The sequence below is a fragment of the Drosophila takahashii genome, chromosome 3L (assembly GCF_030179915.1).
Source record: "Drosophila takahashii strain IR98-3 E-12201 chromosome 3L, DtakHiC1v2, whole genome shotgun sequence".
Classification (NCBI taxonomy): domain Eukaryota; kingdom Metazoa; phylum Arthropoda; class Insecta; order Diptera; family Drosophilidae; genus Drosophila; species Drosophila takahashii.
Genome location: NC_091680.1, coordinates 8917099 through 8933991, shown reverse-complemented (window position 1 = coordinate 8933991; position 16893 = coordinate 8917099). Strand labels below are relative to the sequence as shown.

The following is a 16893-nucleotide window of genomic DNA, read 5'->3' as shown; positions in this document are numbered from 1 at the left end:
CAAAAAGAGGTTGGAAATAAAGAGCAGGGAAATATCATGGATTTTTGGGTTTGGGCTTGGGTTTCGGGCTCAAGCTCTCAGGTCCGACCCACTTCTGTCATGTTGCACGATAAATACTTTGAGATTTATTGTCCGCCGCGGTGGCAGGCATAATTACAATTTATGCCCAAGGTGGTCCCCAAAACACCCGCCAAGTGCCGCCTTGTGCAATAGACCCCAAACGGAGCAGCTCCTCCCCGAGCTGCCAGCTCCAACTCAATCCAAATCCCAGCGCCGATCTCCGCCAAGTTCAACAGCGTGTTTGAGGAAGCTGTCGCCAAAGACAAAGACCCATACAAATTGCCAGGGAAGCCGTCTGGCAGGCCGTCCCTCTGACAGCCCGTACGTTGTTTACCTGTCTCACAATTGCCATTATTCTTGGCTGAATTGAAAGTGAACACCACACAATATTGGGAGTGCGAAAGTGGCAAAAGAAGATCGAAAATCGCATACCCTTTAGGAAGAGACATCCAAATCTTATAGGTATATTAACTGATTTTACTGGGGGAAGAAATCGTTTACTGTACTTTAAAAGGTATACATTCATTTAATTCTTCAACAATTCAACCAAAAAATGTTTCTGGTATGGTGTCTTTTTTTCCATTTATTTTCATTTAAATGTAAATATCTTTAAAATATTAAACAAATGACCACATTATTTTAAAAGTATTTATTTAAAGTAAGCATACAAAAGTCGTACAAAAATATTTGTATAAATTGCGCATCAATTAGTACACACAACGTAGCAGATAGTCGTGTGTATATATTTTACACAATAGTTACAGACATCAGAAATTGGTATAATGATGCCACAGCGAAGTGAGTTTCCCTCGTTTCAATTGTTTCTGGGGACTCGATTGCGGACGCACGTTCTTTAAAGTGCATCCAACGGGCAGCTCAACCTACAAATTCAGAATAAATATCATATTAAGATTTAGAAAAGCAGTAAGTAAGTCAGACTTACGGATTGATCAGAAGTCACAAGGACTGGCTCCTTATCCGGGCAGATGACATAGGTCCCAGGAGCCTCAGGGAGAGCAAAGGGTTCTGAGTCAAAATTGATCTCTGGCTGGGTAGGTGGAGGACTGGGCTTTGCATCTATTTAAATAAAATTATTAAATTATAAAATAATTCATTCATTAAAAGTAAGTTGTAAGTATTATTTACTTACGTTTGACATAGATAATGAAAGTGCAGCTTAGAGTTCTTCCATCGGTGGTGGTGGCCTCGTATTTGATTGTGTGATCTCCAGCTTTAAACAAGGCACCAGGGAACTATAAATGGTAATCATAAATTTTTAACTGTCTCAGGGATTCCAAACGACAACCCAACTTACATGTGACTTGTAGATCTTCAGGAGTTTTCCCGCGAATCGCGGCTCATCCCAGACAATCGATCGCAAGTTCTGATGCTCCTTCAGATAGACTTCAATGGAGGGTGGGCAGTAGTTTGTGGTATCGGATCCCAAATCCACTCGAGTACTTTCACTACGAGTGGGAGCAGGGCTAATTAGCTTGGCTGATCTTTGCGGAAGGGGTTCCAGACTGGAGTAAGATGATGGCGCAGTATCTGCGGAGTCAAAACTAGAAAATTCGGGTTGCCGAAGTGAACTGTGGCTGGAAAATGTGCTAAATGGGGCTGTTTTGGGAGCTGACTCCAGAGAAAGGGGTTCTGGGTTGGCCTGAACTGATGACCCAGCAAATGATGAACTACTACTTCCAAATGGCGACTGTCGAATGGAACTGTGTGTTGAAAATGTGGGAAAGGAAGCTGATTCAAAGGGTCTAGATGGTGAAAATGAAGAGGAACTGCTAGTGGCTAGGGTGGCGAATGGAGCTGGTCTGGGGAGGGAAGATCTTTGATAGGGAAAACTAAGGGAACTTGTATCTGCAGGCTTAACAGTGATTGTAGTGCTACATCCGACTGTTTGGTCGTTCGAATGGAAGACTTTAAAGTCGACCTTATGAACACCAGCTGGCAAATGACCTTCAAGCTCACTCGCCCACGAGGGATGGACAACCAAGTGGGGATTCTTAATATTGGTTTCCGGTCTCTGAAGAGTTACGTGAGCCTTCTGCTCACCGGGATGTAGTAAGATCACCACATCCTCAGGACATTTAATATAGGGTTTAGGTGGCTGCGTTGGAGGCGGTGCCACTTTTATCGGAGAATTCCACGGGGTAGAGAACAGACTGTTTCCGAACACAGATCTATCAATTGGCTGACAATTGAGATCGGTGCCGAAGGACCAACCCTGCCACATCATGCAGGAGGCCAGCATGGATCCGGTGGGAACGAAGCCGGGATTGCAAGTAAGTTGGCAAACGTCTCCAAATCTGGATGGTTGTTGAGTGCAGCTAGCCGGTAGGATAAATCCATTGCGAGCGGGCTTGAGGGCAGGACAGATTCCAGGAGTCTGAGCACGATGTTGATTGATAGCTGAAAAGAGTTAAGGAATATATAAATCCAGAACAAGATTTAATTTACTATTTACTCACCCACGCAGCGGGTCTCTGGACCCTCCCAAATTCCATTGGCGCCACAGCTTTTGAGTTCCGGACCCCGACGAACGTATCCCGGATTGCAGGTAATTCGGCAGCGACTGTTGTAGAAGTGCTTCTGCTTATGGCGATACCTGTTGCAGTGCGACCTGCCATTTCGTGGCGCCTGGAATCGAGGACAGAGATCCCTGGGTTGTATCGGATTAACCTCCGGACTCTTGGGCAGCTCAGGAATTTTAAAGTCAGGTGTTTTGGTTCTGAGTATACCATCAAGAGAGGGAGGAAGCCTTGGAATCTCTGGCATGGGCACAACAGCTGGATATTTTGGCTTTTCAGGTATGTGGTTGGACAACTCGTTAAAATCTGGATATTTGGGTTTCCTTGATTCTGTTTGAGTCGATTTGGGCAACTCCGAGACTGAAGGAATCTCTGGGAGATCCGGGAACTTGGGGAATTCGCAGCGGAAGCCACCAATCTCGTTTATGCACTTTCCGCTGACACAACTCGTTTTGCCCGGAGCACACTCATCGATATCCTCGCAGGTCCTATCATCATCACCTAGTTTATAGCCTGGCGGACAGCTGCACTTGAAGGAACCCTCGCTATTCGAGCAGCGATGCGAGCATCCTCCGTTCTTCACCAGGCACTCGTCGATGTCCGCACACTTGTCGTCCGATCCCAGAGTGAAACCCACATCGCATTTGATGGGAGTACAGCCCTCGGAGGATCGCCGAGTGCCCGGTGGACAACCCACCAGGGCGGGACGACAAGTGCGTCCGTCCTCGTTGAGGGCGTAGCCCAAGGGGCAGCCGCATTCGTAGGTGCCCGCCTTGTTGATGCACTCGTGGGAGCAGCCGCCGGAGAGGAGACCCGCGCACTCGTTCACATCCTGGCAGCTCTGCTTGTCCTTGCCCAGCTCGTATCCCCTTTCGCAGGCACAGGCATGGGAACCTAGAAGATTGATGCAGATGTGGCTACAGTTTCCATAGTCCCGGGAGCACTCATCGATGTCGGAGCAACCGAAGCCATCGGAGGTTAGCTCGTAGCCCTCGTCGCAAGCGCAGGCATAGCCCCCCGGTTGATTCAAGCAGAGATGCGAGCACTGGCCATTTTCATCGCTACACTCGTCGATGTCCTCGCAGGTGCGCATATCCTGCGAGAGAGCGTAGCCCAAGGGACAGATGCACTGAAAGCCACCTGGTTCGTTTTGGCAAAAGTGCGAGCAGTTCCCATTGGCCAGCGAGCACTCGTCGATGTCCAAGCATGAAGATGAAGGTTCAAATGAGGTGGATTCATGAGAGAATGAGGTGTTAGGTGAGGTGGTGGCGATGTGGTTATCCAAACCCAGGGCATAGCCGGGTGGGCAGAGGCAGGTGTACGAACCATTGAGGTTCTCGCAAAGCTTTTCATCGCTGCACTCGTGGGTTCCCCTTGAGCACTCGTCGATGTCGAAGCAATAGCCCCGCAGGCCATCCAGCTTGAGGAGCTCATAGCCCGCGGCACAGAGGCACCCATACGAACCTGGCAGATTGCGGCACACCTGCTGGCAGCCCCCGTTCTTCACCAGACACTCGTCCACATCCTCGCAGCTCTTGCCGTCGGCGCTCAGGCGGAATCCCTCGCGACAGGAGCAGGCTCCTCCTCGAGCGGTCAGGCAGATCTGTTCGCAGCCATTGTTGTTCACCTCGCAGAGATTCTCGGCCAGGCAGGTGTACTCCTCGACCAGGCTCTGTCCCTCGGGACACAGGCACTCATAGCCACCGGGGGTATTCCGGCAGCTGTGACTGCACAGGTGCGTCTCCTCGGCACACTCGTCGATGTCCTGGCAACTGAACACCTCACTGCGGTAGCCAGTTGGGCAGATGCAACTGAAGCTGGTGTTGTCCTCGCTGGCCAAACAGCTTCCCGGCGAGCACTTCTCGACTCCCTTGTCCTTGGAGCAAGGGGATTCCTGCACCAAACAGGAACGCAGATCCTCGGCGAGCTCATAGCCCTTGGGACACGTGCACTGGTAGCTTCCTTCCGGTAGATCTTCGCATTTGTGGGCACAGCGAGTGCGGTTCAGCTGGGGATTCTCCAGATCGGAACAGCTGTCCAAGGCGCAGCTCCGCTGATCCTCGAGCAGATGATAGCCTTCACCGCAGCTACAACGGAAGGATCCAATGGTATTCTCGCAATTTTGCTGACACACGGCGTTGGAACTCAGGTCTTCGGGACCCTTCACCTCGCACTCGTTGATATCCAGACACTCACTACCATCGACAGAAAGTTCAAAGCCGGGATTACATGACTTCTTCGCAGGAGGGATTTTGGAAACTTCCACCGGAATATCGTTGTCCTCCTCGGCGGGAGTCTCCACCACCAAAGTGGAGTCGGTCTTTTCCACTTTTTTCACACACTGATAGGAACCGGGAAGATTCTCGCAATCACCTTGGCAGTCCAAAGACAGCTCAGGGTTGGCGCATTCATTGATGTCTATAAATAATGAGATAAATACAAATGATTTGCTTTATCCTTTAAATATTTCCCATATTTTCTTCTACATACCCTCGCAGGATTTTCCAGAAGCATCGATATAATAACCAGCCTGACAGCTGCATTTGTATTCCCCAGGCAAGTTTTCGCAAATTTCCGAGCAACCGCCATTCGACTCCTGACATTCGTCAATATCTGAAAAAAGGTTATATCAGTTTGTAACATGTTTAATATGTTCAAAAAATAGCAAACACCCACCAAGACAGGTGGCATAATCGCTGGGATTCAGAGTGTAGCCCGTTTGGCAATCACATTTCTGTATGGGCTGGTTCTCATCTGGGTAGAGCAATCGCCGGCATATTTGCTCACATCCGCCATTATCCTCCCCACAGTTGTTGTCCAAGAAGGTCGGCTCATAGGGATCTTTTGTGGGTTTCCGGGGGGTCTCGTTTCCGGTATTCGTAGGTTCAGATTCATTTGAAATTTCAACAAAAGTTTCGTTTTCTGATTTCAGGGGAGTTTCGGCCTGGAAAGTTGAAACACTCGACTCTTGAGGAAGTTCCGATGGAATATTAATAACGATTTCCGGTTCTGGTTTGGAATTGGCTGCTCTTAGAGACAAGTCATCTTCCTTTACCGGTGGCGGAGGTGGCGGTGGTGGTTCCCTATCATTTCCCACTTGCTCTTCATTTACATCAAGCTCGCTTTCCTCGATATCATCATTGGGGATCGTCTCATACTCATCTAAGTCATCCTCTCCAACCTCTTCCTCAACTTCCTCCTCAGGCTCTGAATAATCCGGCTCGGGAATGCAGGTTGGTATTTCACCCACCCACTTCTGGTTCGAGCAAAACATTTGAGTGTTTCCGTTTTCGAATTCGTAGCTCTCGTTGCAGATGAAAAAGGCCACTAGGAAAACCTTGGTACCCCTTCGGCGTCGGTCGAAGAGGGACACCTTTCCATGATTGATCTCCGGCGGAAGGACATTGGCCGCCGAGCAGCTCATGTCCAAAGTTGGCGCCAGGGACAGAGGAACTTTGGGATCCTCAGGAATACTCATAATATTTTTCCTTCTCCTCTCCGCACTAGGAGAAGCTAAAAAGGGATTAGAAAATTAATTTATAAGAAATCTGGATTAAGTTTAGGGCAGTAAAATTAAATGGCTAATTAAAAAAGAACATACAGTCTTAAAAACACTTTCTTTTATAATAAGTTCTAAAATACAAAACCAATCCCCAAAACTTATACACAAAAAGCTTTTATATCCGCTATAGTACTTTCTGACCATAATCCGTCAGCAATAAAACAATTTATGTGTTGCTTAATACCACCAACAGCTGTTCTCACTCAGCCAGATATAATAAAAGACCCTCAAATACAGTTCTAGACTTTCGACTACCTAGGGGGAAACCCATAAAAACTAGGTGAATCAATCAGTTGAATCGTTGCCAAAAGATTTTTCACTGCCATCTCACTTTTCCCGCTTTTTTTTGACAGTTAAAGTTTTCATTTTGGGATTTTCTTTGCTTTGATTTACGATCGTATTTTTTGTATATTTTTCATTTTTCAAGGAAGCCGGCCGGTGAATGGATGAGTAATATTTTGTTTAGGTAAAAGGTGGCCCGAGTCATAGCTATATGACAATAATTTTATCGGCAGAACGTGCCATAAAAATGTACATATGTGTTCCATTAGCTATTAAGACAAATGGTTTTTGTGGCCATTTTGTGGACGTTTTTATGGTTATATGTATAGATCAAAATTTTAAAAAAGGAAAAGTTGTCTTACAAAAATGAATAGATAGATTTTATGGTCAAATTTTAAAAAAAATAAACATGTATTCATTGAATTAATTTTAAGAACACATTTGAAATGAATCATGTATTTTCAGCAGTTGATAAAATTAAATTGGAATTGACATTAAAATGTACCAAAAAGCGAATTTAATTAAAATTTATTCTATACCTACATAAATGAATAAGATTTCATTTTTGAACAACTTTATTTAAAAAGGAAAAAAGTTTTGTAACACCCAAACGATGAATTCCATTCTAATTGTAGAACGATATAATCTGAAGATACACAGTCGAAACCATAATAATCTTTTATAATCCCAAAATTCCTTGTAAATTATCCAATAAATTTCCCTTTCCTCAAATGAAATATTTCAGATGTCCGCCCCCACTTACCTGAAGCAAATGCAACGCATGTTAGCGCGCATAAAACATATTTCGCCGCCCACATTCTGCAGCCCTATATGCGATCCTTGTAGAACAGCTTCTTCACACCTTTCCACTCTCACTTCCGATGACTTCTTCGGTTCGAATTTTATAAAAAAGAAGACATTAATAAAATTTCACGTCATTCGTTTCTTTTTTTATTTGTTCTCCAACATATTTATGGGACAAGAGCTATATATGTATAGAAATATAGAGGAGCACGGCCATTAAGATTAAGGCGGCTTTATAAATAGCACATGTTCAACACTTTTTACATATATTCACAAGCATTTCATCGAAGTAAAGGGACAGTTTTACACCAAACACAAGAACTTTTGGCAAAAAGAGTCCACAGAGTATACAATTACTTTAATTGTTTTAAAAAATGAAATAACAATCTCTATATATATTTTCGTAGTTTTATGGAGAACAAAATATAGATACTTTTTATTTTAGAAAAACGCACCGTTTCTGTCGAGAGCCCAGGCAAGACTGAGGAACCAAAGAAATTCAGACTTTTCTCGAAGGGAACACACAGATTTTCCGTGTCTCCAAAGATATATATAAGTTTATGGGTGGATATGTATATATATTCAGATATTTCATTGATATCATAAAGCAAATTAGTGCGAGAGCGCACAAATGTCACTAGAGGGGGATGTAAGGAGGGAAGCTATTTTTACTGATGGTATTATCATTAGCATTGGGCTGCGAGAATTAATGAGGTTCCGTCATCCATTGAACTTGATCGCATTGATCCTTCAGCAGCTGTCAAATGCGGTAGTCTTAAAACTTATTTATATTAGCTGGCAAAGTCATACAAAAGTAAGACGCTAAATCATCCGGAAAATCAAGCAGTGATTTTTAATTAAGCGTAATTAAATACAATACAATAGGTACAGCGCATACATTATAATACACTCTTATTTTTTTTCACCAATAATTACCTGTTGCACTAATTTTAATGCCACACAGCCTAAAACATTTACGTACACTTGCTAGATATGTATTCCACCCTTATAGAAAGACATCTTCTTACCTTTCTTCTTTAATTTTGACTTCTTTGACCCAACATTTGGTATGTATATTTTTATTGCAACAGCATATTTATGAGACATGGGCTATGCTAAGAAATAAAGAAGGGCGAAGCCATAAAGATTAGGGCAGCTTTATAAATAACACATGCTCAACACTTTTTAAGATTTAAGTATTAAAAACCTTTGCTCAAATTATAATATTAAAGAAAACATAAAATGTTTAAGGCTTTGGTAAGTACCTAAATACTATATTGTCAACTTATTCTTTTAACATAAAATTGGTAAAATAAAATTTAAAATATTTATTCATACGAAGAACTTAATTACCATATAAGCTATTGGATTTCCAAAGAGAACCCACTTGCCATTTAAAGATCATCAGTAAACTAATTAGCCTTCTGAAATCGCCACACTTGCAGGGTATCAAGAGGCGAAACTTTCGCATGGGGGAGGCCATTACATCACGAGATTGCTCGACTGGGTCTCGAGCACTTTTGGTCTTTTGTTGAGCACATAATTAAGCATCGCTTAGCTTATGTAATTAATGTCAAACCAAATGGCAGCGCCAAGAGCCCGAGTGGAGAGTCTAATGAACCAGCTGCGTGTGCTGATTTATATGCGACTTTTCGAGCTGGTTTGTTTGTACTTGTATGTTGTCTGTCTGTCTGTTGGGCTGTTGGTCTGTTTTGTTTGGCCCGGCCAAATTGTGTTTTGTCACCGTCACCATCTCGAACGACGTCTCTCGATCGCGCACTTAGGCCTCGTTTATGCGCAGGCTCTGCTCGATGCGATACTCCAGTTTTGGATTTTGTATTGGGGGTTTCTCGTGGACCATGTGAATGTGACATAAGTCGCCGGGTGTACGGCCATGATATATGAATATGACAAAGCGACATGGACAACTTTATTGGCTCATGAAAAGCGCTGTCACTGCTTGACTGACATAAATCACCGAACGGCAGAAATAGGCATTCATCGCCCCGAGAGCCAATCGATTGCAGAAAAAAAAGTATGGCCAAAAAGTGTTCAGTCAAAATAAATCAAAAATCAATCGTTTCGAAGGGCCCTCAACGATCATCTCTGAGCGGTGTGGGTCTCAACGAAATCTAGCCCAATCAGCATTTGCATACGACAGAATATGCCGAATCGATAGTGCAGCTCTCTTATCTGATTGAAACTGTCAACCCGGCCGGACATTTCGCTTCATTCATGGGCACGGGCAAAAACCCATATGGAATATGGAAATTAGAGCAACAATTGAACATCGTGCAGCGTTCTAAAAATAATAACCGAGTGGAGCTTTTATTGACCAACAGACAAACACACAAGCCCACGTCAGCTGGCGAATCGAATGCACGCCACCTATCGGGCGAACGAAGCGTAACTGGACACGCTACCCCACACACACCAAAAACACACACTCACACTCAGAATTACAAATCTAGAACCTTGTTTTTCACTTTCCCTTATTTTGTTTTCATTTTTGTGCCGGGTATTCATAGGTTACGAGGGTATACCTGTCTTGGAGAACTTCTCAAGATCAGAACACAATAGAAGTCAATGATTTACTCATCTTTTCTATGTCTTGAAGATGTCGAATTTCATTAGAACTTAAAAGTACATAGCCAAAATGGCGAAAATAAAAATTATATAATTTTAAAATCCAAATATATCAAAATTTTGATTATTTTTGTAAAGTTCCATAAAGTACTTTATTTATTGCCCTATAACTTAAAAGAACATCATCAAAATGACGAAATACATAATTATTATTTCCTTGTCTATATGTTTAGAAGAATTTATTTAAAGTGGGTTTAATATTTGAAAGTTCCTTTAAATACTATATTTATTGGTATGTTTATTATAAAACTATTTAATACCAGGTACTTCCTGGTCTAAGCCCTTGCTCGTGCACATGCCACCTTATTTCGGTGCAGACCTAGAACCCTTTTAGCGCTGGCCTATAACTACTTTAACTATGACTATGGTAAGTGTGCGCCCAACGCGCATGACCTCAACAATTTGACTTCACTTGAAGTGCAAACGCACATGCAAACTGTGGAGCTCGAAGTGCTCCATGGGTCTTGACCAGCTCAGAACGGTCCGGTCCTGTTGCGTGCCCACCGAATGGTAATGGCAGGGATATGAAAGGGGATTGTCGACGGTGGTCGAGTGCCGAACTGACCCTTCACTTTAGCAGCGAATGTTTTGGGTCAGTGCTCAGTTGCGTTGAGTTCGTGACCAAAGGCGGGCGTATTTCTGATTCCAAATTCATATTCATATTCGATATTAATAAATCCTCGACGGCTGTTATAGCAATCCAAATTCCCGGTCGATTCCCGGTCCGATCGGCATGATTCGGCGGTTGTCTGGCGAGCATTGAGAAGAAGTCATGGGCTGTGCCAGCAGCACTCCCATGGTTGCAACGGCGGGCAGCGAAATGCTGAAAGCCGCCAGCCATGTCAAGCAGAAGGGCGAGGCCGTCGTAGAAGGTGTGTGAGTGTGTGTTTGTGTTACCAATCCGGGCTGACCATTAGTTGGTTTTGGCCAGCAGATGACATTTAAGAGTGTGCAGCCGAAGGGAAATTCCAAACTGCCAGCGAGCGTATACTTGATATTCGGGGCGTATACTTAATATGCAGCGAAATTAAGTCCTTGGTCTATATTTATTTTCTAAGTTTTAAATTAGTTTGATTTTTCGGGTAAATGTCAATCCTTATATATATTAAAAGATTAAAGGTAATATTTAAGGCTTAATTAGTAACAACTAATTTTGGTTAGTAGTCAAAGCACTGGTATGTCGATAAGATGAAGTCCTTGACCTCTTGCTCCAATCAATATTAAATCCAGTTAATTAACGGCCACCAACAAGCAGCTAAATTCCCACTTAATGCCAAAGAGAAATTCGATACATCCAGGTACTATGTACGTAATAAATGTGCTCGCATTTCGTATTATTATAATAACAAGCCACGTAATAAAGGACAATTGGCCAGCGCAATGCGTGCCGCGGAACCTTTCGGCCTGATTTTTCGCCTTTCTGCCGCAGTGGGTCGCAAGTAAAAGCTGCCTCCATGGCCATCACCCGACCATATTTTTATACATTTATTTAACGCATATGAAGAAAAACGACTTGGTTGCGTGACCGAGCCGTCAACGAATTAGAGCAAAATATTGACTTAAAAATATTATACGTACATGTGCACTGAGCCAAACTCCATTAATTAAAGCTGACTAAAATTGGGAAGTACTTTTTTAAATAATAAAACATTAAAAAGTAGTTACTAGTAGTTTTAAAACCAATAAGTAGAGCCTATTACTATCCTATTACTATTCGTAAGCTCATAATTTGGGAAGCTAAAGCTAGAGACTTGTGATTTACTTTTTGTTAAAGGTATTTTGAAGTACAATAAACGTCCCCACTATTTATGTATGTGCAATAGTTAAAAACTTATGCACAAAACCATTTTTTTTTTAACTTTATTTTTAAGTTTATTTTATTTTTCTCAAACACAGCTCTAACGATTTTCTTTAAAACTTTAAAATTTTTAGCTCTTAAGATTCCTTAAATTTTGGTAAAAACTAGTGACGATCGCACCTTCAACATACAAAAGTTCTGATATCAACATTTGTGACGAACAATTATTACACTCGTCATTAATTACACTTTCTAAAATTTTCTCATTCGGCACTCTGCAATAGAAACGGCCTGTGAAGGTTAAAAGGCTGGAATAGTATGCTAGGGCGAACCGAATGAGAAAATATTAGAAAGTGTATTTAATGACGAGTGTAATAATTTTTCGTCACAAATGTTGATATCAGAACTTTTGTATGTCGAAGGTGCGATCGTCACTAGTTTTTTACCTCGTTAAGAGGTGTTTTTATTTGATACTACACACTGGCACTCCTCTCGAAAAATGGCAAATGAAAGTGCTTTCCTTACCTTGCTCCTTGCAGAAGCTTCTGGGACGTTGACTACCACTTTGGACACGGCCAAGGAGACCGTTGGCACGGCGGTGGCGGGAATTACCAATGAGCTGGGCAACGCCTTCAAGGAGGGCACTCAGGCTCTGGACGAGGCCAAGCACAAGGTGATGGAGGGTCTGCATCTGGAGGAGCCGCAGGAATCCGATGCGAAAACGGATCAGGGAGAGGCCACCATGAGCACTTCGCGGGCTCCAACGCCCCAACTAAAGGAAGATGATGCCGATAGCCTGAAGACCTCGACTCCGGAGCCGGAAATCGAAAGGGCTCTGGCAAACGAGGAGGAGAGTCCGCCCAGTCCGAAGCCCACGCTGGAGGAGATGGTTGAGCTGAGTGCCGAGGTGTCGCAGGTGGCAGATGCACCTGCCCCTGCCCCGCCTGCCACAGAGTCAGCTCCTCCGGCAGCCGAGGCTCCCGCATCCGGATCCACCGCACCCGTGGAGTAAGTATGCCTAGAAAAAGAGCACCTGATGCATCGCTAATCCGTAACCCCCGTAGCCCCATCGCAAATCCGTAACCTGTAGCGCCACTGCACCCCGAAGTTTTCGCCTAGTTTGTACCTGCAACGTTCGCTTATGATTCGTAGTTCTCGTCGTAGTATCCCGATATTTACCTACATTTATTATAGCCTAATCAACATATTACTTTCGTCTTTCTCCCTCTCTTCTTGACTTGTATGTAAATTGTAAATAAACTTACTCTACTTCTATGTACATATCATATACTCTGCCTTTCTTTACTTGCGACCTCAGCAAATCAAACTAACAAGTACATCAATAGCAAAGTCTTGTGGTAATATTTTGAATATCTAACACGGCCATCAATATTTCGTTCGGTTAGCCGAACTCGTGTGTTTTTGCAAAACTAGGAAAAAATATAATGTTTAATGTTTAAAATAAGATCGAATTTTTTAATCCTTATAAATTTTTTCCCATCTAATGAATACCATGGAAAATAAAAAATAATTTAAAAATTTAACTAAAAAATGGGAAAAATTAGTTTAATAGCAAATACATTTAATAAATTAAAAAACTCATCAATTAAAGTTTTGCAAAACACATCCTTACACAGATACTCACATACTAACTTAACGATTTACACACCCCACAAAAAAAGGAAATGCTACTAAAACACCCACATTATTCCACACCCAAATCCCTACACACTCAATCACTCCAACCTCCAGAAGTCGTAAAGTTCGTCGCAGGGGAAAGGATAAAAGGGATAAGGAGCAGCAGAGACCCAGTACCACCGAGTGGGAGAAGTTTGCGGATCAGTTGGCCAAAAGCAAGAAGTTCAAGCCCTACGAAAGTTTTGCCCACAGCCAGAACAAGTTCTCCGTTTACCAGGATCACACGAGTCTGCGGGACAAGCCGAATCACTACGATGGTCACTTCAGCGGTGGCAACTCGCAGAGTGCCTCCCAATCGGATCTGTCCAGTGGTCACATAACACCCGCCCCTACTCGTCGAGGTCAGCGGGAGTTCGCCAAGTTCGTGGGCTCCGAACAGCCGGGCAGCATTTCCCGCTCCAGTTCCAGACTTTCGAATGCCGCCTCCAGGACCTTCGATTTCAATCCCCAACGCGAACGCATCAGTCTTCCGGTGGCGACTCGCATTGGTTCTGGTATCCAAAGAGCTCCTGCGGAAAGGATTTCCGGTTGGGGTAGAGGAAGACCTACTCCTTTGGCGGAGGAACCCGGTTACGCAGGACGCAGAATGAGCACGGGGGTCATTCCACAGTCCCTGCGACCTGAGAGGGAGAAGTTCCTAGGCACTGGAAGTCGCCGAGCAGTACAACCCATAACCCCAACAAAGGATTCGAGAAGAGAAAAGTCTTCCAAGAAAAGTTCTTCCAGAGAGTCGTCTTACCTGGAACTTGATTCTCGCAGAGCCGATAAAAGTCCATTAAGAATCTCCAAGCCCTTATCAAAGCAAATAGTGCGCTCCAGAGAACCATCTTTCAATGAGTTCGATTCCATGAAGGCGCATAAGAGTCCTTTAAGAGGATCTAAGGAAATTCGGCCACCAATAAATACAGCTTCCAGAGAACCATCCTATAGGGAGTTAAAGTCCTTGAAAACGAATAAAATACCCATGGGATTACAAAAACCTTCAACAAAAGAGGTCTTTAGATCTAGAGAGCCCTCCTATATAGAATTTGATTCCTTTAAGAAAGATGAGAGCCCGCTAAGAAATGAATCTTTGGCAAAGGAAATAATACTATCTAGAGAGCAGTCGCATATTGAATTTGATTCCTATAAAGCAGACAAAAGCCCTGTAATAACAAATGAAAAGCATGATCTAGCAGAAAATGTAACGAAAAAGCATCATACTTCTTCGGAACATCTACCTCAGAGAGATATCAGTCCGAGTGAGGTAACTCGAACCCCAACAAACCAAAATCTATCCTCTGCTCCTCAAACACCTCAAAACACAGAAGACCCTGCGGTTACCACCTCAAAGATGCCATCACCACCCGCTTCGCGTGTTTCCAGCGGCAAATCCTCAGACAGCAGCAATTTAGATGTGATAATTCAGCCTTTGAGCAGTCTGAACACACCTAGTGTAAAGTCCTTTACCCAGTCACCTGATCAGGTGGTAATGGAGGGCTATGAGGATTCCGATTTGGAGGCTGCTCTGGCCAGGTTGGAAATCCTGAGGGGATCCACAGCCACTTTACATTCGCTAAGATCCTGTAGTCCTGGCAAACACACCTACACTGCCTCCCTTCTAAGTTCTCGAAGAACATCTCCTTGGGTGATGCGAAAAAAGTATGGAGGCACAATTGGGAGAGAAATGAAACCATCACCATTGATAGGAAGTTCCCTGAAATCCTCAGAGACCAGCCATCAAACACTCGAACGCTGCGATATTTGCTATAATGAGTTTATTATAAATTAAGAGTTATAGCTTTTTAATTTGATTTAGAGTCATCAAATATAAACAAATTTTGGGATTAAAATATACCTTTAAATTTTTCTTTTATCTAAAAAAAAAAGTATTTTATCATTAGTGTTTGGAAATATTGAGTTATGGTAAACATAAAAAAATATTTTACTTTTACAATTTCTAAATTAAATGAGTTAAAACCTAGATTAGCGATCTAAATAAAATACAAATTTCTGTAAATGTTATTCCTAGTTATATGAAAAAAGTTTTTGTAAATTAGTTTAAGTAACCATATGCCTCAATAGGTAATTATTTACACTTCCACCTCTTTTTAGTACTTGTTAAGAAAGTATATATATTGTTAAATCCTAAACAATCCCAGGACTAGCAATAAAGCAATCGAGCCCAACGATCAACTACTAACCCAAAAACCAAGAAGTTTAATGTTTAATGTTATTGCAGCGTTTTAATTGCGAAACTTTTATGGCAGGCAATTTGCCTCTCGGGAGTTCAAATCAAAACCGAATCACCCGGCAGTCCGAATTGGGTTCCTCTAATTGATGACTTAATAACGAAATTGAAATGTTTATCTTGCCGTTCACTCAATTATTCTGCCACTTGAGGTTCGTTGCGGAGGATTGGAGTTCGATTTTAAGTTTTACGGTTTCACGTTCCGTGTAGCCGTGATTCCACATGGCTTCCACATCCACATCTCCCGTCCGTGACTTAATGAACTATTAACAGCAATGATAGTAATTTGTTGCAGCAGCGGCGGCGGCAGCAAATGAAATTGCTTTCGGCCAACAACGAGTTGTCTTCATGGCACTTTTTGGCAAACAAATAGACAATCCAACAAAGCGACGTGCAGACAAATGACTACAGTGGATACTACCAGCAGCAGACATATATCTGCCTGGATTTTCGCGGGGGTGTTACCTGTGTTTAGTGTTCAGTTTTCCCCCCTGCACCTGCTGCCCTCTCATCTACCACAAATTGAGTTTGGCTATGGCATCTATTTTGGCACGATTTTCAAATTACGTACATTGACTCGCAAAATGTTTGCTTTATGCCGCAATTAATTCCCAGGCGGAAGAAACAGTGCCCCACAGGGGTGAGCGGGTCCAAAAGTTGAAGGTCTTTTGCGGCCTCTGTGGCGTGACATTGAAAGTGAAAGAACAAGTTTTGATGGGCTTCGTTTCGTACCGTTTCGTTTCGTTTTGTTTTCTATTTTTAATGACTTTGGCATGGCCACTTGGTTCATTGAACGCAACAGCCACGCACAAAAAGTAACCACCGCTAATGATCTATGAAGTGCAAGTGTTCGTACTTTTACTTTCATTTATCAAAAGTGGAGGCGTCATCTTTTTTTGCCGAAAACAGTGGAAATTAGCAGCGAGCCAGAAAATGCATTTTAGCACTTCATTTTCTGGTTATACCTCTTGTCGCTTGTTAGTCTGTGGTAAAACGTGCTTTTAATCAAATTTACATGTGCCATTCATACGCACTGTGGGCCGGCGAAGCTCGAATAACGGAGAGAAACAGCAAATTTTCTGTGTAAAATTGATTTATGCAATTGTTGTTTGGGGCAAGCAGCAGCTGATTTGTTTATATGCTCAGGCAGCTCAGCAGCAGCAGCGAGCATGGCAAATCAATAAGTTTATGCAACAGGCGGCGATAAAATCTAAGAAATCGCCGAAGACAATGCCTCAACAGAGCTTCCTGCTACAGTTTCGTTTTGACCAATTTC

General features: G+C 43.0%; 2 protein-coding genes across 4 annotated transcripts; one reads left to right on the top strand and one right to left on the bottom strand.

The window, feature by feature from the left end:
- Nucleotides 1-694: 694 nt before the first annotated feature.
- Nucleotides 695-7731, bottom strand: frac (faulty attraction). Of its 3 annotated transcripts, XM_070215455.1 has the most exons (10): nt 7701-7725; nt 7205-7329; nt 5274-6110; nt 5088-5210; nt 4062-5015; nt 2538-3491; nt 1376-2478; nt 1211-1313; nt 1004-1137; nt 695-941 (listed from the first exon to the last, which is right to left on the bottom strand). In XM_070215455.1, the coding sequence occupies exons 2-10, from the start codon at nt 7257-7259 to the stop codon at nt 828-830; spliced, it is 4377 nt and encodes a 1458-aa protein (XP_070071556.1). In that variant the 5' UTR covers nt 7260-7329; nt 7701-7725; the 3' UTR covers nt 695-827. The 3 variants fall into 3 exon arrangements, with proteins under 3 accessions (XP_070071556.1, XP_070071554.1, XP_017009555.2); XM_070215453.1 differs by having other exon boundaries at nt 2538-5015; nt 7205-7326; nt 7701-7731; XM_017154066.3 differs by having other exon boundaries at nt 2538-5015.
- A 2796-nt stretch (nt 7732-10527) lies between these two features.
- LOC108065792 (microtubule-associated protein futsch) lies at nt 10528-15158 on the top strand. Its single transcript, XM_017153936.2, has 3 exons — nt 10528-10763; nt 12229-12697; nt 13442-15158. The coding sequence occupies exons 1-3, from the start codon at nt 10664-10666 to the stop codon at nt 15156-15158; spliced, it is 2286 nt and encodes a 761-aa protein (XP_017009425.2). The 5' UTR covers nt 10528-10663.
- The last annotated feature ends 1735 nt before the right edge of the window (nt 15159-16893 follow it).